This window comes from Rhagoletis pomonella, unplaced genomic scaffold (assembly GCF_013731165.1).
Source record: "Rhagoletis pomonella isolate Grant_MI unplaced genomic scaffold, Rhpom_1.0 Rhpom_scaffold_00001, whole genome shotgun sequence".
NCBI lineage: Eukaryota > Metazoa > Arthropoda > Insecta > Diptera > Tephritidae > Rhagoletis > Rhagoletis pomonella.
This window is the reverse complement of record NW_023458555.1, coordinates 26,772,287-26,795,600: the sequence shown is the minus strand read 5'-3', so window position 1 is coordinate 26,795,600 and position 23,314 is coordinate 26,772,287. Positions and strand designations below refer to the sequence as shown.

General features: G+C 35.1%; 1 protein-coding gene across 3 annotated transcripts in view; it reads left to right on the top strand.

Moving 5' to 3' along the window:
- LOC118741686 (mucin-19) overlaps positions 1-23,314 on the top strand; it is a 246,228-nt gene that overhangs the window by 67,674 nt on the left and 155,240 nt on the right. Inside the window, exons 2-4 of one of the 3 annotated variants that reach the window (XM_036473676.1) lie at positions 13,556-13,661; positions 13,886-14,013; positions 19,614-19,730. In XM_036473676.1, coding sequence (XP_036329569.1) covers positions 13,556-13,661; positions 13,886-14,013; positions 19,614-19,730 — 351 coding nt within the window. Of the gene's footprint in view, positions 1-13,552; positions 13,662-13,873; positions 14,014-19,613; positions 19,731-23,314 lie in introns of all 3 variants that reach the window. The other 2 variants (XM_036473669.1, XM_036473663.1) reach the window with 2 other exon arrangements.

The following is a 23,314-nucleotide window of genomic DNA, read 5'->3' as shown; positions in this document are numbered from 1 at the left end:
ATCGATTCGTACCAATAATATTGAAGGTTGATCTTGTAATTAAACAGATATATTAAAGCATTGAGCCGTTTACTTAATTAGCGATTTTATTCCATTCACATAAATCAGTTTGCACGCAGCGTCATTGCGGCGTAAATACACTGCCTGTATATAACTGCCTGAGTTCAACACGGCGTATACGCATTTATTAATTTACAGACTTGTTATGCCATGTATGTAAGTTTCCGTCAAGCATCAAGGCCTAAAGGCTGATATATTTTACTATCTTTTAAGTTGTCCACAAAGTGTATTTTCTTAAAACTGCAATGCAAAATGATGCCTGGAAAACGAAAAAGGTTCGCTAATGGTCAGAATGTGTGCAGGGATATTCTTTATTCCCAAACAACGTTGCCGTGAGCTTGAAACAAAAAGTATCAGTTGCCAAGCAGAAAAATTATCCAAAAGTATCAAAAGCAAGGAGTAAAAGTTTGTGAAGTGGCACACCGTTTTTTCAAAGGTCGAGCTTTTTTGTGCAGTTATCTGTTTATGCTTCAAAATGATAATAAAAAAATACAAGTTTTACAATTTTTCGAAATTAGAATTATTTCGGAAGTTAATAGCTATAACATTTTCCCCTTTTGTCGAAATTATTCAGATTTTAAATGTTTTGTCGCGATTCTGCTCATTTTGTAAACATTTAAGATTGATGATGTTTTTCCCACTTTTATTAGTTATTTGGTTATAAATTTTTTTTCATAAAAGTTACCAAATTTTTTTTTTTTAATATTACTTTACCTTTTAAAATCGCATTTTGGGATAATATTGTTATACATTCTATTGGCAATTATTTGCAGAAAATAAAAGTGTTGCCGCAATGCATCGAGACGTAAGTTATTCACGCTTTTCTTTTGACGCCCAATGTATTTTGTATGGAAAACGTTTGCCGTAGATATTTACCTCGCATAAGTTTTTCAACAAGTATCGATTGATAGCGAGCCTAGCGCACTTGCGATACTCATTTCATAGTTGTCTATACAAAATACATTCGGCGTCAAGAGAAAATCATGAATAACTTTCGTCTCGATGCATTGCGGCAAATTTTTTTTTCTGCATATAATTACTATCTAATAGAACGTACAACATTATTAGACCAAAGCGTGATTTTAAAGCAACTGAGAAGTCAGTAGTTTTTTAAAAAAAATTTTAATAACTTTTATAAAAAAAAAAAATTATGTCCTAATAAAAAATAAAAATAGGAAGAAAACACCATTGTTTTAAACTCTTTAAAATATAAGCGAGAAAACAATTAAAATCTAAACAATTTGCTTAGTTGAAAATGTCTAAGATTTGAACTCAATCTCACAGTTGAAATACCTCCATGCTTGCATATATTCTTATGTGTAATAGAACTAAAATTTTTTGTTTAAAGCTTCGCGTTGCAGTAATTAAATCTGCACTGAAATTCGCTTTTGCTGCTGCCAACCTAAAACAATTAAAAACTAACTCCATTTTTATAGCTTGTGATATTTATTCGCATTTATGCAACCACAGATGTGAGCTGAGGTTGGAAAATAATTTGATATAACCGCTATTATGCCACCATTAAACTTAAACAAATACGTAAATAGAATAAAAATGCTCTCAAGTGAAAAGCGGCAGGAAGCGAGTAAACGAGTATGTGTAACAGGAAATGCGACAGCAAAGCTAACTGGGCCATAAAACTCTAAAAGCATTAAATTCTCAGAGTTGAATAGAAATTTCTTTCAAACTTCGTGACTCAATTAAATCCATCGTTACGTACGACATTTTCATGTATTGTTTAGATGTGGTCTACCTGGTTATAGGTTTTATAAATATTTGCTAGCTGGCTGGGATTGCAGCGCTTTTAGTGCCTTTTAGTTTTCTTTTGCTGAGTAATTAAAATTTAAGTATGGACTCCGGCATGAATAGTACCAAAAATGTGACTGCCTTTTATAAGGCTCTTAACTTTAAGATTTAAACGGAAAATGGTTGTATCGTCTGATATGCTGTTATACAGAAAAACACTCAATTGATTTTTGGTAGGAAAGAGTATTGTTACGTGTAGAAATATTTTGCTTAGACGCTTCAACTTTGTTCCAAATTTTATGGAGAAATGTGCACCTGCATCTACTTCGGACGGATATTTTTGTCTTTCAATAATAAGCTATAGACCTTTGCAATCAAAACTGACATGTTCACTGAAATTCGTGTTGATGATTTATGGTTGCACTCACAAAATTAAAAATTTTCCTTGGACAACTCTAAAATTAAATTTAAATAGTTGTTTTTTTGGCCAACTGAATTTCCCTTAAAGGATAATGGAAGCATTACCGTAATGATTTATCAGCTATTTCAGATGGAATACAATTAAAATAAATTTAACTGAACCGATTAAATGACTCGTTGACTGTCAATTATATAAATCGGCAATGGAATCGATGAATTGTCAAAGGGAATAAGTCAGAACTTTTTTGATGTAAGAATTTTCAGCTCATTTAAGGGGTCTGCATCAAATTTTCCATTTCGGAAAAATGGTAACTTATTCTTTTTGGTAATTGGCCGGTTCAAATCATATAAAAATGTAAATTTACTCCAATTTTGGACTCAAAACTCCTTTGTACGGTTGCCGGTACAAGCGCGTATGTGTTACAAATAAAACGCCCTTAGAAACTTGTTTTCTGGAGTCTGCTTTGTTTAGTCGGGACTTTTTATTCCTTCATTTATCTTTTGTAATTTCTATAGTATTTATAAATTGCTTTAGTAAACTATTTTTACCTTTAAATTGTATTTATTTTTAACATTAAAATCCCTTTTCAAAACTTCATTCTTTTAGCTCAGCCTGAAACCATTTTTAGTAACCATGTTTCTTCTTCTTTCACTCACACATGCCAAACTGCGGCTGCCACAAGCAGCAAATTGTTTTCCTTCTTTTCCTTTGGTGATGGTCGGCGAGTAAAAAGTTCAAAAACTTCAACTAATAAGTCTAAAAATAATAAAAATCAACTTGGACCTTCATCCACGTGGAAACACGTGCGGGACTGGGGGTATCCGTCATCTGTAACCTACTTTCATTTTGCATTTGCTGCATTCAAGCCGCTTTAGGCCAGTACCTACAAAAATAGCGAAAATCTACCTACCATTACATCCAGCCGACAGAAATCCTTCCGGACACATATTTCAACACCTAACTTAGCCTTAAATTTCGAGGAAACCACGGCCGAGTCTAGCAAAACATTCGTATCATGTGATGCGAATGCGAATGTCAAATGCGAACGTGTAAAATTATGCGAATCATTCGCATAACGAATGCGAATGCAAATATTCGCAACATCCCTGCTTCGAACATATTTTTATGCACGCGCTTTATATCCGGTTTGGTACTATTAGTTGAATGGGGGTGTAGCATAACTTTAGGGACTAGGTGTTGCTAGTCGGCTAAACACTACCAGTTTTTCCCCGACCCTTATTGCCAAATAGCTATTACTTACAATAAAATAAATTCTTGATCAAATTTTACTTCTGTGCTTTAAAAGTTGATTGCCATTTCAGTACTTACATAAATACTTCACAATAATAGATATTTTCTAATGGATTGATTAAACGTTCTTTGTTGAACCTTCTATCGCATACCCTATACAAGCATTTGTGCATAATTTTATGATACATCACAAACAATTCACTTAACCATAAATATTGTAGAAAACATGAATTTCCAGTGAAATATATCGCCGTAAAACACAGACGTTGCGCTCAATGAACCCACCTTGCATGAAGAAAAACATGTAAATATGTAGATAAATATCTATGTCATGAGTGGAATCTGCCTTCCAATGGCGACTGTCTGCTCGCCGTTGTGATGAGTGGCATTTGCAGTTGCACGCGTATGTATTTATGTATGCATGTATGCATTTTTTTCCTGCGGACGTGAGTGTCTCTGATATGCGATTCACCAAGTCCTCCTACCATGTTGAGTGTGTCTCCTTGACTCGAGCATGAATAAATCGATATGATTTATAAATGCAATGGTGATTAATTGCAACGTGCAAAATATGTGGCATACACAGATTAAGAATTACATATATACTATGTACGTGTGTATGAGTGCTGCAAAAGGAGAGCAGACAGTGGTTTCGAATGTTATTAAAAATGCACTGAATTCTTGATTGATGACACTTAAAGTGGGTAAGTCAGTATTCATAAGTGTATTTTGTTGATGGCTTACCGGTTAGCACTGCGATGGCTTTTTCGTGCACACGTGACGTGTGGGAAGAGTTCGAATTTCGATAAAAATTGCAAAATTTTAAAAGGAAAATATGCGCACACTATAATCCCTGAGGTATAAACGTGTGGATGTATGTACACTGCCGGCAAAAAGTATTGGCACAGCAAATTTTTCGCAATACATGAAAAAATTTTATGCTAATATTTTTCACTAAGTTTTTTTATAAAAATATGGTTCATTCTACACGAAAAACCTTAAAATATAACTCCTTAACTTTGTGCACAACTCACGAAAAATCATATAATCTCATGCAAATTTTCAACTTTTTAATCAGATTTTTTAGAGTCTTGAGTATGCAGATTTGTAGCCCAATCAATTTCATTATAATGAAGGGCAAGTTTTAAGTAGCTAGGAATTATCATTGATTTTTGGTAATTTTTTTGACGCAGTCTCTTCCATACAAAATTTTTTTTCCAAAATACTTTATATTGAAAAAATGCAAAACATCTTCAACAAAAAACTAGAATTTAATGGACTGCAAAACTGCGTACTCAAAAAAATTCTAATAAGTCTGATCAAAACGTTGAAACTTTGCATGAAAATTTGCGGAATTTTCGGGAATTTTGCACAAAGTTTAGGAACTATATTTTAATGTTTTTTGTTTTAGACTGAAACATATTTTTATAGAAAATTGGCGGAAAAATACTAGGAAAAAACCTGTTGCATATATTGTGAAAAATTTGCTGTGCCAATACTTTTTGCCGCTAGTGTGGCATAAAATGTGTACGGCTTCATTTCCAAATGCCAATCCCCCCACAAAACACAGCAACAAAATAAAAAATGGTTAAAAAATGTACATTGAACTTTGCACTTGTTATGGAACCACTACACTTAGCGTACCTGCGTTCCATGAAATACACTAAATCAAATAAGCAACCAACCCTCTCAATGCGTTCCCTTAATCATAATCCAGCGTTGTTTCAGTTACACCGGCTAAAATGCGCAACGCAGTCAGATAGTCTGCTCTAGTCATTCTTGGTTGGTAAGCGTTGCGTGCGTAGCTGTCATTCACATCAAAATCGTAGGTTATTAGCAATTTTTTTCTATTTCAAACAATTTGCTTACCGTAACGTGCCGTTGAAAGCGTTGGTCGAAACGCCGGTGGCTCCTAGTAGATTTGCAGAACTAATTCTAGTAGTTAGTATTAATTAGGAGTCATTTAGCACAAAATATTCATGTTAATTATCAGCACTTGAAATTAATATAAGATAAGCTTTTTTCTAGTAATTATGTTTGTGTTCTTGTTGTGAATGAATTTAGTCGTCCACACTTGCAGAAATCACCAGTAAATATTCAGAATAGGGCTTAAATACTATCTAATTTTTCTGTTTGTTCTTCTAAATCACAAAGGCAAGCAGATATTGTAGAACGCCTATACAGATTTGATAACTACATTCTTTATATTAGGAATACAAAATTAAAGCATAGACAGACAGCAACGTTCATCCGCCTTAACGGCGCATTTTATCTGACCAAAATTGTAGCCAGGCAATATAACGGATTAAGCGAGACACGAGGTCCTGGGTTTGAATACCAGTGTCTGCAATTTTTTATTAAACTTTTTTAGATCCTTAAGTATTTATTTTTATTAATTTTTTAATTTATTTAGTAATATAATGTAGTTGCAGTGGCCTTTTTTAAAAAATTGAAACCAGTGACCAGGACTTTTATAACTTTTACAATAAAAAGTCTTTAAAAAAAGTTATCTTTGGACTTTTATTTTATTTGAAATAAAATAATCAGTCAGCCCGGAATTTTATTTTTTAAGTCCAGCAATGAAAGTTAAACTTGGCCAAATATTTTTTAAGTCCGCATTAAAAGTGTTTTCGTAATAATAAACAAACCGCTTAACCAAATCAAACAAATTTGTTATCAAATGAAATAGCTTTCAAACAGAAATATTTCAACGAAGACAGCCACCTATTTATATATATTTTTTATAATCTATATATTTAATACGCGAAGCAATTTTTTGTCCAGGTCATCAGATATGCACCGTTCATTAGATTTTCAAAAATTAAGTGTCAAGTTAAAGGGCTTGCCCTATAGATGTGCAATATGGTTTAATTTTTTCGAAAAGAGTTGTCACCTGTTAAAAAATTTAATTCAAATTATTTAATAATCAATGGCATTTGATCCGCACCGTTCGTTCGATTTTGAAAAATGAAATGTGCCACGAGGTTTTAGTTTTTCGAAAATAGTTGCCACCCTTTCAAAAATACGAGTTATTAGAATTATTTGAAAAGCTAAATGAGTTATTGCAATATGAGTATCAACCAAAATGGTTTGGAAAATGCTTAATTTTTTAAGTACATCTTGGAAGGCTGCCACCTATTTAAAAAAAATGAAACTCAATTTAAACTATGGTAATTGTAATATTTACCACCATATGTGTGACAGACGTAAGAGCGTAGCTATTGAAAATATTTTGAAGTACGTTGCAACCTATTTAAACATAGGAAATTTAAATAATTTTTTTAGTTTAAATTTGGTAATATTTGAAGAGGGTTGGCACCTTAAAAAAAAATTTATGATAATTATTTAATTTGTCAAATGAATTATTGAAAGGTGGTTATGTATTAAGGAGTTGCCACTGTTCAAAAAATTAAATGCAACTTAATTCATCAGTTAATTGTAATTTGTGTCACAATGCCACCTTTTGGAAAGTTGAATTTGTTTAACTTATACACAAGCTAAATGAAATTTTAAAATATGAATTGCCAGTCAACTTTAGTTAGAAAATGTTATGGGTTATTGTTCTAGTGAAAAGTAATATCTATCTAACTATGTACATATCTGTGTTCGTATGGAATAGTAGCTTATGTATGTCGAAATGCTGGCTTTAGTATAATGCGGCATTCCATTTATTCTTTAAACGACAAGGAATTTTCGATGAGACTTAATAAGAATATTGTCTTGTTAGTATCGGAACTATTTCTTACACATTTATTTGCCAAAAGTTCCTCAACCCCTAATCCAACGGATTTTATTATCACTTATAAATTCGTGAATAGGCTGTGGTATAGCTTCCGTGGTTTCTACTATAAATTTTGCTGCGTATATGCATTGACGGTCTTGGCAATTGCTTTGGACACGTAACATATTTGAGCATCTGCAATTTTAAATTATAAAAAAAAAAAATCAATTATTTTTGCATTACTATCAAATGGAATTCCTGCACGGAATAGCGCTGAGCCATAGACGCCTGCAGCAGAGGCACGTGTTGTGCGAAAGCATTATTGCCTATGACATACTCATTTATTTGTACTTACAAATGTATACAAGTACGTACATACATTTAAGTACAATACATATGTACTTAAATACAGGGGGTATGTAAGTTTTTCTCTTCATAAAGAATTTATTGTAATACGAGCACTATACGTATATACGTGTGTAATACGAGTTGATGCATTGTTTGCATTTTTTATGGCAATTAAATTTTTTGCGCCTTACTAGCAAATAAGCAAAACAGCAGTGAATGGCTGTACTGATACAAAATAAGTACAATCACACACATTTTTTTTTACATACGTATGTACATTAGGATGGTCCAAAATGCACGTGAAAAAAGTAAGACCTGAATTTAGAGCTCTTACCCACTAAGTTGGTTTTATATAGAAAAAAATATAGCGCGGATTTTTTTATTTTGAAAACAAAAAATATTAAGGGTCGCTCAAAGTGCGATCTGAAAACTCCGTTTCTCATCAGGAGACTTTCAATAATAATTTCCAATTGTTTATTTTACCATTTGTTTGTTTTGGCCATAGAACAATCCTAGTCAGTGAGAGGTTTAAAATTCCGCCTTTATTTATTTTGGACCACCCTAATGTACGGCACTTGTGCGCATGGCAGTATCAGTGGCAGTAAAACGCCAATCCCAAGTAACATTGGTTTACAAATACAATTGTCAATTGATGTGTTTGCATGCAAGTTTACATATTCATATACAAAAATAGGCGAGTAAGTGCACTCTTAGCTACGTGCCTGCCATTGGTAATGAGTTGAGTTGAATAATAATTTGTCCTCGAAAACAGTGTGTCGAAATGTGATTTTTGAAAGAAATTATCTTATATTTTTGCTTTTCTCCCTTTTTGCTACAACTCTAATTTCTCATATTTAGTGAGAGTCGCCTTTTGCTTCCGCTGCCTTACTCAGAAGTATTAGTGTAATTTGGAGTTGATGATAAATGGATACCAACTCTTACCTAAAGTCTCTTATAACTTGGAATCTAACCGCCGGATATTGCCGCGAAGCTTAATGAAACCATTTTAACCATTCTCACGGATGCATATTGTTTTGTGGACCTTACCGCCTCATCAACCGTAGAATTCCGCGTGGAAATTATCCGGTAGGGGAAAGGATAGCTCCAAATAGAGTTTATCAATGAAAATTCTTGCACCTATCCCGCGTTCCATCTTTGATAATCTGTAATCTCGTGCCAGTAAAATTAGAGATGATTATGTCTCATGCTCTTAATTTTACCACGAAACCTTTTATAAGCCTAAATAGCTTTTGCAGCTTTGTTAATAACCATAATAATATATTTTACTCTTACTGTTTAACCATAGTAATATTATTTTACTGTTGATACATGTATTGCCGGTTTAAATTTTAATGTCTGTTATTGCAACAACTTCACTCAACGCATCTTTCCGAAATTTTACCGGTTGCTTTTACCGAAGGCATACTGTACTTAGTATCGGAATATCTGGTATCCAAACTGGTACCTTAAATACCAAAGTACTTAAGTGTGTCCATCACTGCTTAAGATATATAGTTCCAATGTCAGAGTCGACGAGTCTATGTAATTAGCTTATACCCCTTTAGGAGATGATTTGAAGATTACCTTAATCCCTTTCCATGATGATGATACATACATCTTATTACATTAAATGAGCAATTATTGTATAATATATATATATATCCATTTTAAGGTTATCTGAATAGGCGTTATCTCCGAGAAGACTCGTATAAAGTTGCCACCTATTCGAAATTAGTTGCAATTTAATTAAAAAATCCATCTCGTTTATATTTTTAATAGGGTTGCCACCTATTTTGAATCACATATTAGATATTTAATTTTTTGTTTAGAAAAAAAGTTAAAATATTACTATTCATGGGCACCAAGAGAAGGTACTTAAACAATGCTTTCCCTTATACAAAATATTATCTCTTAGGATAATACTGTAAGGTTGCCACTTATTTTCGATTTTACACAATTTATCTAAACATCACAATATGGATATCAAATCAAAGATATTGTTGAGAACTTTGGTCCGAAAATATTTTCCATCAGCGTTGCCACGCTTCTATGTAATAACAATTTTTATTTTGTTAATTTCAATCAGCAATTTTTTTTTATGTATACACAGTACATATATGCTCAAGATATGTACCATTCATTCCAGCGCATTCGGGAAAAGGATTGCCACCTAAACTTTAAAGCAAGGAATTTACTTAATTAAATTAAATTTACTTTGTTTATTGCCAACATGAAAACTTTAAAATGTACATATATTCACTACGGGCAAAGCTCGGTCAACCTGGTACTACCTATAAAATGAGTACGTAATAGTTTCGCCCCCAATTTCCTAACGAAGTTTCCAGGTGTGTCTTTCCTAACTGCCGTATTATTTTTTTTCGCATGTTGAAAAAGCAAATAGTCGAAAAGGGTCAAATCTGGACATTGAACTTTTGTTTTTGCTGACAGACTAATGTGTATTGTGCCGATACGACGAGGTTGAGTACCTAAATAATGCATGGCTTTGGTCGATAGTCGAATACCCGTCAAATATTGCCGTCTTTTGTGCCGCACTTTAAAACCCCTAAAATTTGTTTTGCGCTAAGTCAAAGAATCAACGTTTTTACTCCATCTTAAAAATTTTGAAATAAAACCAATTAATCATAATTATATAATATATATAATACAGTATATACTAAACATATAACTAAGAAGTGTAATATTATAAAAAATAAAAGAAAGGCCATAGTAATTTTAATCCTCGCACACACTGTACGCACTGCATTCTTTGTACGTCCCTAAAGCCAATTGCCTTCAAATTGCATTGTCAACTCCCTATTGCTCTACCATTTTGAATTTCCACCTCGTTATAGCTATTTATTACAAGTACTCGTGTTTTCCACATTTTCTGACTTGGCTTTCGGCTTTTTTTTGGTGGCAGCCAATTGTTTACTGCTGCACCGCTTAACCCACTTATTTAACTCCATAAAATCAATACAAAAATTGTGTGCAACCTGCCGGCTGCACTTGGCCATTTGAGGTCTGTTGTTGCCGTCACCGTACTCGCCACCTTCGTCGCTTCCAACACTGCCGGCGCTGCCATGCCAGTCGTAAACTTAGCTAATTGTTTGATCCACCCCTTAGTGGCGACTGCTATGTAGCAGCCAATGACCAGCGTGCGACGCAATGCAGTCAGCTGTTTGGCACTTGGCCGGGCAATTTACGTAGACCACTCGTTTGTCGGTCAGTGTGATTGAAGAGGTGAAAGGGTGGCGCAAGGATGATGCAATGATTACTGTTATAAATGTACTTCGATACTTGTTTACATGTGTTTGTTGATAAGTATTTTTGTATGTATGTATTTATGTATGTTTGTAGGTAGGTGGGCGGATGTACAACTAGCCCACCGGTGCCGCTCGTAAAGCAAAGTTGCTCGTTAAGCTGATTCTTTTTTTTATGCAGTTAGTTATTTTTTATTGTTTTAGCTGCGCGCTTATCAACTTTACATTTGCGAGGTTGCATGTTAGCTCGAATGTTGGCAAACCACTTTGGGGAGTCACAAATTTTTTAAACGCAATTTTAGATTTAAATTGCAGCGCAGCATATCCCAGAGGAGTAGGTTGGTTGGCTAGGGCGGTGATTTAATGACTTTTGGCTTTTGATTGCAGGCAGGCAGCTGTTCCAATATGCACTTGTTTTTTTTTTATTGATTTTCTGCTCACTTAAAGTCACAGATTCACCTCTACTGATTTTAATCCTTCCAGCAGTGTAAATCTACTAAAAGTGTACACAGAACTTAAATACTTTGAAGCAGCAGAACCTTCATTGCCTTAAGTCGATGTAAGCATCACGTTTGTATGTGTGTATTTGCAGCTTGTCATTGGCTGTCTGTTATCTATGTAATATATGTATGTATAAGCACATGTATGTATAGTGCTAGTTTTTCCCTCAAAACTGTCCTACCCATTTTTGCCTCCTTTTTTGTTTTATTGTTGTGATTTGTATAAATTCAATTTTGGTTACAAGCTGTCATGTGGGCATTGCAAATGCATTAATCATGAGCCAACAGCAGCAGCTACAAGGATTACTGCTGTTGTGCATTTGTACAGGCTTAGCCAAAAGTATTAGGCGCACCACTATATTATGATTTAAAATTTTTTGTTTTTTTTTTTGTTTAATTTTTTTTTTATAAAAGCCTAGTTCACTGTTTAGCAAAGAACATATAATAAAGAACTTGAAATTTGCACTTTGTTATACTTAAATTTTTTTTCTAAAAATTATCCTGAATAAAAAGTTTGAAATTTTGGTGAAAATTTGCAGTTATGAATTTTTTTTTAACACCGAAGTTAGGTAAAATGAGAACATTACAAATTTACAAATTTTTAATTTTTTTTTTGGAATTTCTTTTTGACTATGCAGTTCTGTAGTACATTAAATTTGAGTACAATAAAGTGCAAGTTTTAAGCTACTGCAAAATTGCTTTGATTTTAAATATTTTTTATGCTTACGGCTTTTTGCACTTTTTTCTTATGGAAGAAAATGTGCAAAACCGTTTTCAAAGAAAATTAAAAAAAAACGCTAGTTTTGCAATCGCTCAAAACTTGCACTTTGTTATACTTAAATTTAATGGGCTACAAAAGTTCATACTCAAAATAATTCTGAAAAAAAAAATTTAAAAATTTGTAAATTTGTAATGTTTTCATTTAACTACTCATCATAACTCAAATTATTGTAGAGTGCACCCCGAAATACTATACTTATATATTGCGCAACACGCAGAGCTACTTCTTTTTGAGACGGCATATTTTCAAAAACTAATTTTTTTTATAAAAAATTTGTATGCGAAAAATTTTTCAAGAAAAAAAAATTAAAAAAATATTTATTTTCATAGAAAATTTTTATGTGTGATTGTGTGATTTTTTCGAATTTTTTCCTCGCCCCGTTCTCGAGATATTTGGAAAACTATTAAATCGATTTGTTTTGGTTTTTGTGCTGTAAAATTTTAAAAAATGTATTAATCAAGCTCAAATTTCATATTTATTTATTACTTATGTTTGTCCATCAACCCTAAAAATTTTAAACAAATCAAACACATGAAGTGTGAACCCCGTCCATTTCGATATGGAACGCCCCATATACATATTTTAGTGCCTAATACTTTTGGCCAAGGCTGTACGTGCATATATTGGCAGTATTTCTGCGTATGTGCTTGACTGTGTTTATACGCTGCTGAAAGGCCTCGTGTTCGCTTATGTCCTCTCTGTCAACCGCAATGGCTAACCATTAAGCGTTGTTGTCTGTGCTGTTTGTGGCTTCCAAATGCATTGGTAAAAGATATAAACAAAAACTGGAAAGTCGCCAAAGGAAAGCAAATTTTTTCAGCCGATTTTAGTGTTGCTGTCATCCCCTTGAGTAATTTCATATTGCACTTTGCACAAAGTTATGTGAAACCCTACTTCGATTTGTAAGTCTTGGGGATAAAAGGAAAACAGATTTTATTTTGTCTATACTGGATGACTACAACTCATGGATGGAAGTTAACTAACGTTTTAGTGTTTTTTTGTGTGATATGAATTGTCATTGGGGTCCGTGGGGTAAAATTTTACACTGCAATGCACATGAACCTAAAGTATGTAGACAGTAATCTGTGTGATGCGAAGTGTCGAATACTTTTGATAACCAAATACCCAATTAATGCTTTAAAAATCGGGCACACTTGATAAAGTACCAGAGATTATTTTGAAAAACTGTTGGTGGTTTTACTGCTGAAAATAGGTATATCGTCACCTGAAATGCAAACAGACGTTGAAATGCAAAAAGTCATAACCAATAAAAAATTCAAAATTCACTTTTTGATTTATATGATGGATTTCATGGAATTACACATCATTTTATGAAAAAAAAATTAAAATATTAGTCACCATTTTTTTGGTTGGCACCCCGGCACTATAAGTCCCTAATTTTAAGCATAAATTACTTACAACATCCAAATTAATTCTTTACACTTTCAATTTATTCATTTCCAGCAGCTCCATTCGGAGTATCGGAGCACTTATCGCTGGCATGAGTTCACTGGCAATTCGCGGCCTGAAGTGGTGCGTCGTGCACCAGCGCCCAATCCCAGTCAATTTATCGGTGAGTTTGAACTCTTTGTATAACTAAATTATGTATTAAATTAATTTAAAGTTTATGCGCTTACGCTACTTGCAACTACTTATATTTATATGTACATAGATATGTAGAAGTATTTAAAAATTAAAAAATATTTCAAAATTTGTAAAACTTTTTATTAAAACTAAATTGTGCTTGAACGCTTAACTTCAGTTACTATTCAAAACTATCTTAAGCTTCATTAACAGGTCCAACGAATGAGCCACCGTTACCTAGGCGGAAAAAATGTCCCGAATTGGCATACAAGTCGCACGAGTTCATTATTGGTTCGGAGTATACAGATGCGAGAGGTGGACATGCCAATCGGTTAGCAAGGGTGAGTAAATAAAAAAAATATATGTAAATATATAAGAATTATTCTTTACAATGTAAAATTAGAATTTTGATTTATACACTATTCCCTATCATCTGATGTGATGATATCAATAGCCGTAAAAAAATCTTATTATTATACTACATATTATATCAATTATATAGGTTTTCATAGAACGGTAGCTACAGGTAAACAATATGAAGTTTTTAGGAAAAGCACTTGGCGCAGAAAATAAAGTAGTAAGGTTGCTAATTTCTAGCCAATAAAGTTCCTGGGAAGTTTTGGTAAGACTTCAGCCTTACAAATGTCATCTTCCACGAAGGTAGGGCAATGGAAGCTCAAAAATATAATATGGCGCAACGAATTGGTTTCTGATGAACCATGCCCTGTCCGGATCCCTGCCAGAACAGAGCATTGCCGCCCAGCCCACTGAAGAAGCTCCTAGCCCAGCCCAGAAGAACTAATCATTTAGTGGTTCTCTCATAGCGCAAGCTGAGCCGATTAAAATCCCATCAATCTAGGAAAAGTCCATTGGTACCACAACTAGTTTTATACTTTATTTTTATCAGAAGAGATAACCTCAAAGATGCTCTGTCTAGCCAAGTCAATAGGCAAGCAACCCGATTCAGCGTGACTTGGAAGTAATCAGAAAGGTACACAGAGTAAGGCCAGACATTCATCGACCAATTTGTGTCGCACCATTAGCGATGATAAAGATCTGACTGTAATTTGGCTGTCAGAGAATTACCCTTCTGGTAGATAATAAACTAGAGTGCTGGCAGTTGACTACCTTTATGGCGATTACCTCGGCTACAACTTCCCTGCAGAAGTCACTCAGTCTAAAATATTAATGCAGACACGCCCTTGAACTCTATCCTTACAAAAATGTTTAAAGGATCCAATGATGGTAGCCAATCTCGGTAGGCACCCGGTCCGTTTCTTCAGGTATGGAGTCGAAATGCCCAAAGAATGGTGGACACTCATACACCTGTTTAAAAGATAGCCGAAGCTTCCTTGCCTGATGGCGGGGCGATTTGCGGCATAAGAAATCATCAGTCTGAAAATCTTGGCAGACACGTCAGCATTTCTTTCTCATTGCCGAATAAACGTTGCCCACGCAAAATTTTTCAAGTTCTGAAAAATATCCAAAGTCTACTTGATTCACGTAGATCGCACTGAGTCTGCAATATGGCACATTTGCAACTCTTTGAAGTTGTACAGACTTAACGGGCTTAAACCAGTTGTTTGTCCCGTCAGTCAGTCCGCAGTAGTTTACCAGGGGAAACAGGACAGTCTGCAGGCCAACACAAGTAGATTAACATGGTATAGAATTCGATGGGAAACGAGCATTGAGAAGAAGCGTAAGCGAGGATTCGCTGAATTATAACGATTCATTACGGCCTTCCACTTTTTTGCAGAATTTCTCCATGAACAGCTTTGGTCTTCTTCATTCAAGCCTATTCAATGTCCTTGTTTACTGAGGCCATACCTGTCCCTCCTTTGGTCCTATACATATGTCGTAAAATCGTCCGATATTGATGACAGTTCCCTCAGATGAGACAGCTTGTGTTTTATGGTATGACTTATTCTACACTTTCACTCATACAGTTACCTCAACCACGGGATTTTCTCATTTTGCAACTCCGGAAGACTATATTTTCAAGGCCATAAATTATGACTCTATATGACAAAATGAACCCATACCAGCGTTTAAGGTTCCTCTGACCTATCGAATCGAACTGTACAGTTTTGCGTAGGTAAATTTAAACTGCAGTACGTCGAACTCATCAAACGAGGGATACACATAGACCGGCACGCGACGCAAGTGGAGATCCTTTTTGTTCCGCATTAGAAACGCTGTAGCGTTAAATATAAAATGCCAAAGTCTAGTCGGCGTAGACATTTTATTTATTAATGTCATAATGTCACCCAGTACTTGTAACAGCATAGAGGTGGGTCGCAGATTCTTCGGAGAACCTTAGCAAAAAAAGATAAAGGTTATAGCGGCGCCCACACGCTTCCAATTTTCACTGCGTGTGTCGTCATCCTCTGCGCTAAGATGAAAAATCTGCTGGGTGACGTAGTCTGCTTGCTTAGTGACTTTGCTGAACGGAGCGGGCGCATCCCCGATTCTAGCTCTTTTCAAAAGGAAGCTTTCCCCTCTTTGCCCTTCATAGAATGCGAGCTCTGTAGTCTATTAGCCGAGCTCTTTGATTCCTCTTTTAGATCGTATAGCACTCTTTAATCCAGATAACTTGAAAATATCTTGGCTGCCGAAGCGTTCCAAAATATTGGTCGCTATGTACTGGTCCCGTAGTCTGACCTGAAGGCTATACGCAGAAGGCCGAAAAGCTATGTAAGTGAACAACCCTTTCTGGTTTTAGCGATTTCGGCCAACATGAATCAAGCCGACACCCATTGACCGCTCGCCCTGACACCCAGTTGCCTATTAATTCAAGAGACTCAGATGGAATTGGTTTCCGACTCTTCTACCGTCTTGGTGATGACTGAGCCTGCACTTAGATCCGCTACCTAAAACCCCTTGCCAAGGAGGCAACTCTATATTTAACATAATTATTTTTTTCTGGATTATGTTGTTCTTTCAACAAGCTATACAGTAAATATCGACTTACAGATATTCATCATTATGAGAATACTTTAGCACAATGTAAGTTTATAAATATCTGTCGCATTAATAAAACTACAATTGTCATAGCCATTTGCATGAATATAAAGTTAAGCAAATATAGCAGCATTAAGACCGCCATTCTGTCGCCCCCTTACACAAAAGTAGATACTGTGTGTTTGTGAAAACAATAACTTTTTATTGTTAGTCATTTCATGATCGCCTTCATAAAATACCCATTTTCCATTATTTCTATATAATAAGCATTTATGCTTGATACTCATCTATATGAAAAAGTATCTATGCACATATGTATGTCAGACTTCGTGTCCATCATTTTAAAATTACAGTCAGCATTGTCTGTGCTTCGCCAAGAGTCGAGCGTGTCCTTGTTTTGTATGGCGCGACGAGATGTGCCTTGGCAAGGACGATTACCGTATGAATCAAAGTTGGTTTAAAAAAGTTTTTTTTTACCATAGAATTTTTTAAGCCACTTAATGGCATTTGTACGAACATACATAATCACAAGTAAGAGCGCTGGTATGCATGTATGTGCTATCGTGTGCCACTTTCGCATTTGATAAATACGCAGTCGGTAAATATTTCAACTGCAATGGTAAAAACAACTCGGTAAACCTTGTTTATTTAGTTGTAAAAATGCTAATTTCTATTTACCGAAACTCAAATGTAAACCGCACGAAACACAGGCAGACGTGCGTATGTGCAACGATGTATACATACGAGTATGTATGTATTTACATCCCACATGCTTCACAATCAACGCATACGAGTATGCTTTTTTTTCGTTTTTTATAATGCAGTTAACCGCTGCTCCATCCACCTGCGATATTTAGAATTTAGAATTTATTTAAATTTCATGGTTTGTTAATACGCTAAGCGCACATTTACGTCAATTAATGAGCTCTTAATGCTAGAATTGTCGCACATACATAGTTAGTCATGCGGTTTTGAAATTCTTTGAATGGATTGAGGGTTTTTGGAGTACATAAATACATGCATCTTTAAGCGTACTATTCCATATTCAATTCGTTTATTAATATGCAAAGAGTAATACACGCAATCAACGGAACTGAACCGAACTTTTTATACCCGGAGTGGTTTTTCCCGAATTTGAAATATGTATGTATTTACGATATTATGCTTAGTTTGACTTTATAAAATAATTGAATAAAGATTGGTCAAAATCGATAAAGTGTCTACCGTTATTAGTGATGCACAGAACCGAGGAACTGGAACCGGAGAAACTGGCCATTTAGAGAACCGATGGGTCCGGTTTTTACAAGAACCAAAAACGGGTCTAACGGAACCGTAAACGGTTCCAGAAAAACCGAAACTCGATTCCAAAATACCCCAAAAACGGTAGAGGAAAAACCAAAACTCGATTCCAGAAGAAAATCAATAAATAAATCTAAGTAGCTGGAAAGCCATTTCAAAAGAACCTAAAACGGTTCCTTGTTATTATTTGCCTCTGTAACCGCCTCAGCGATTTTGGCTGAGTTCAACAAAGCACGCTAGTCGTTTATTTTCTGTATGACGCCAAATGGAAATGCCAAGTGATGCCAAGTCCTTCTCCACTTGATATTTCCAACGCAGTGGGGGCCCTCCCTCTACCTCTGCTTCCACCAGCGGATTCCTAGTTTAATACTTTCAGAGCTGGATCGTCGGTGTCCATTCGAACGACAGGGCCAAGCCAGCGGAGCCGTTGTATTTTAATTCGCTGCGCTATGTCCATGTCGTTGAAAAGCTAATAAAGCTCGTCATGCCATCGTCTACGGTAGTCGCCGTCGCCAATGCATAAAGGCCCGTAAATCTTCGGTAACATTTTTTATAATACTCCAAGGCCGGCCTCATCTACGCCACTTACCAATACGGGCATGATGAGTGACTCATAGACTGCGGTTTTCGTACGACGAGAGAGAAATTTACTTCTGAATTTCCTACCCCATCCAAAGTAGCACTTGTTGTGCAAGAGTGATTCTGCGTTGGATTTCGGTGAGTGGTGGTTTAATAAAGCTGGATTGCCACTGAAGATGCTAAAAATGTTTTAGCGAAACGTTGGGCCAGAAAGTGGAATAATGTAGTTTTATTCGCACTAAAAACATAGATCAGACTAGCCTGGTAACATAATATTTAATAAATTACGAACTGATCGGACAATAAAACATATAGGGGACATTATTTTCGGTGTTAATGCTGGTTCCTAATTAAATGATAGGCTGGAACGCCTTTCTTGCGGAATGGGGCTGAGTACATTTAAATTCCAGTCGAAGGGCGTGCGTTCCTCTAACCATATTCTGCGTAAGAGTTGATGCTGGCACCTTATCAGCTCCTCGCCGCCGTACTTGAATAGCTCGGCTGTCAGGCCGTCAGCTCCAGCAGCTTTGTTGTTTTTTAGCCACTATTCGCGCGTCGTCACAGTCAGGTGGTCGGGAATCGACTCCATTGCCATCGGGGGTGGTCGGGTTGGTTCATCTTATCCACTCCTTTCAGTACTGCTACTTTCAATAGTGTGGAACAGTGTTCCCTCCATAATTTAAGTGTGTTCTGTACATCGGTCGCTAGGTTACCGTTGTTGTTCTTACAGGAGTTCATCCTGCTCCTGAAACCTTCTGCAAATCGCCAACTCTCGGTTAAAATTTTTGGTCGTACCTCGCGTTGCGCCCGGTGGCCGCATCTGTTTTCTCTGCAGCTTCGTGGCATTCCTTATCGTACCAGTTGTACTTTCGGGCTCGCTTAATCATATATAAAGAAATAAATACATTTGTTCATGGGTAATATTGAAAAACCCTTTGTTTATATAGTTCCGAAAATGTTGTCCCTGGAATTGGATATAGTTTCTATTATGATTATACGCTCTTTATTTATATTCGCAGTCTTTTATAAATACAAATAACTACTTCCATCATTTTATTCGATCCTAATAGAAGTTTATTTCTTCATCTATTTAATTTCGCAGTCTGAAGAACGTGGTGGTACACCATCACGCCGGAGCAAATCTGAGGGACCGCCAGTTGTGCCCAATGGACGTGCATATGCCATACCGGAGGAAGTTGATGGAACGGCTAAAAAACAGGTATATTTTTAGGGGCATGCCTTTGTTTTCAAAATCAGTATTTTAATTACCAAAGATTGCTTAAACTTATGTACAAAAATATGTTTGTATGCTATGAATATACATATGAATGTCATATTCAGATTAGCGCAAGTATTTGCATTAGCGCATATGATACATATGTATAGTGATTGTGTGTAACGTCTTGTGTTGGTAAATTATATGTGTGTTTGTCTGCAAAAATATATAAGTGGCATAACAATAATATATTAATGTGTATATACAAAAGAAAAATTATGAAATATTTAGAAACATGCAGACTTATTTACCTTTGATGCATATTCGTGAGTGTGCGGTTAACGATCTAAACATAGAAACAAAACATTAAGTTGAAATTGTTGTACATAAATAATTTTACCGGTCAGGAGATGTACTTTTCTCTTGACACTTATATTGGGATAATTTGTATTTTCCTCAGTTAGAATCCTTATCTATTTAAATAAAAAAAAACAGGTTTCTTGGCTAAACATAATCTTTATTGGGTTCTTTTAAAGATGTTCATGCATTAGGTTCTAAATTAAAGGATTATAACCTAGGATATTTTTTTTCATTTCAACCTAGCCATTGATCGGGTCAAAGGGTTAGTTAGTTGTTGAAGTACCTAATTACTGCAGAACAAAAGACACTGCCATAAGAATTTTTTTTGTGTCTTTTGAAAGCAGAGTCTCTAATCCAATATACCTTTGGCTTCCCTGACGAATCACAAAGTTGCCTTGGTAGGTGAATTATTTTTTGCAAGGGTTCGACTATTGCATCTTTTAAATAGATATATTTTTGACTGACCAAGGCCCGACAGTCATGTCACTAGGAACTTTTCTGCATCAAAAAAAAGAGAATTTTGAAAAAAATGCCGCTAACTACTTTTTGGCGGTTAGGGCTCGATATGTTCTGAAGTCTTCCCATCGTCTTCAGAGAGGAGCCGTCATTCTGACTTTGTGATCACATCCAATCGGTGCATGTGAAATTGCAATCGGTTGTGACGAGTCAGGTACCCATAGAATAGCTTAACGTCAATTCTAATAAATTAAACAAGAACGTCTGTGCTGAAAAGGTAGCTAAGAAGCCTGGCCTGTCTATGGCCCACACAGCTAGTAGGTACAAGTTTACTGACTAAGTAATTATGGCTCTCGAACACGACCAACTGTGACCACAGAATGATTCCGTTTCCAAAAAGGCAGTTAACGAGTCTTCCTGTGCCAAGTCGTCAGCGACCTCTTGTCCTTCGATTCCACAATGGCCTGGTACCCACCACAGTATAATGTTTTATGTGCCTACCGAAATTTATAGCTTGTCAAAGCAGTCTTTAACCACATTGGATTTTCTCATTCAGTTTGACAGGCGAGCTGCATGATATCTGAAAATATAGGTAGAAAGTGGCGCTTTAAACCCTTTTCAGGGTTTAATTTGGCGTAGGTTCAAATTTTTAATACTTACATGGGAATAGAAAGCTGGGTATAAGATTAATAAATACCTGCACGTGCTGTGTTCTCCATCCTTAAAATTACAGTTTTAAATTGTCTCATTTGCAGTAAAGCCTATTTTGTTACAAACAAAAATCAAGCTACTAACGAAGAAAATCGATGGATAAATTAAAAAAAAAATTGTAAATACGCAAATGGAAATGCGTTATGCCCAATTTCCACTAGGCATTGAAATGAAAAAAAAATTATGCAATTTAAAAAATGCCACGTGGAAACGAACATAATGACTATTTTTTAACGTAATGACACGATTATTTTTTAATGTCCAACTTTGTCATTTTTGCCATTTAATGTCTAGTGGTAATCCAGCATTACAATTTGTTGTATGATGTTAACGCATACGCCACGTACGACTATGCTATTTTTAAATTTTTTCCCTCTTAAAGTTAGAATTTTTTTTCATTTACAATGTAAACTTCAAATAAGAATATCTTGGATAAAATTACCTGATCTAGAAAAATGCTGTACAGATCCGTAATATACAACCCAAAATTTAGTTTACGTGTCTCGGCGGGTTTTGTGTTATTTTAGCCAAACTACGGTGTAGTTTTTAAGTTTTATATAAACTTGTGTATATATATTTCATCTTTAGCACAGACTTATAACAAGTGCCTAGCTTTAACAGATAAATTTGTTTAAAAAGGACTTTCGCATGTTCATTTGCCAAGCATGTGAGTGAAAATGTATTCAAAAACAAGAGTTGTAAAATACATAGTATAGAAAATTTTTAAATTTTACTTTGAATGTTGACTGTTTAAGCAGCTTTGTAAATACGTAAATTCTATGTAGTACGAGTGGCCTATATCTATTAACTTGGTTGTCTTAAATGATGTAAAATAATATTGGCAACATATGAGCTGGAAATAGATTTAGACCACTCAAGTCTTCAAATACGAAGGCACTTTGAATGTTGGTTATAACTTAAATATATTTATTTCTATTTATTGTTTTTATTTTTTGCCACAAAACAACAATTATGTTTGCTATGCATTTCATAAACATTAAATCATTTATGTACATACAAATCAATATAGTATCAATGATTTGTTGCATCCCTTCATTTATATATAAATTCACGCATATGTAAAGGGGGTATCCACACGTGTGTCGTAAGTGTCGCGGTGTTGTACATATGTATATTTGACTAGATATATTTTTAAGGATTCACAAGGTGTCATACATACCTAATAGTTTTTTTTTTATATACGTATATTTTTTATGTAATTTCAAGTTCTCCAAAGATAATTCCAACCCCCCCAAAAACCTCTCGGCCGCTGTAGCTGAGTGAGACCTGGATTCGATCTCTGGTCCGAGCAACATCTAATTTAGAAATTATTTTTTTCTAACAGCAATCACTCTTTAGCAAAAAATAAAAAACTTTCGAATGCATTTCTACTATGAAAAAGCTTCTCATAAAAACCAGTTGCCGATCAGAGGCTGCGTAAGTCTGTAGCTCCCTCCATTTGTCTAACGCAATGCCACAAATTGGAGAAGAAGCTCGGCCAAACACTTAGCAAAAGTGTAAACACCAAATTATTATTATTATTATTATTATTACTAATTCTTGGAGAAGCTATCCATCTGCGGATAGTTGGCTGCATTATTTAGTTCCAAATGAGACAGACGCCTATTTGAGATGAGATGTCGAAGAAAGTATAAAGCACAATTTCTTCACACTCACATGCACTTTCTATATCCGTAGCTCAGTAAAAAATTTCTCTAAAGCAGGGATCAGACGATTTGTACATTTGTACACAAAATGCCAAATTTAGATTTGTTCACATTTGCGCATATGGATAGCGATGTACAAATGAGTTGTTTTGCGATCAGACGATTTGGCTGCCAAAGATCCAAATGATTTGGCACACATTTGCGCACAGCAGTAAAGTGACAAATATTGTCCAAATTCATTCACACGATTTAACCATTTGGTCATAAATACTTAAACAGTTGATCCGGTGTCAACCATACTTTTGCATTTATGATTTCGTGAGATTTGAAGTGAAATAAACAAAAATAATATATACGCACAGGTACTCAGAATTTTGAATACACCCTCAAAAT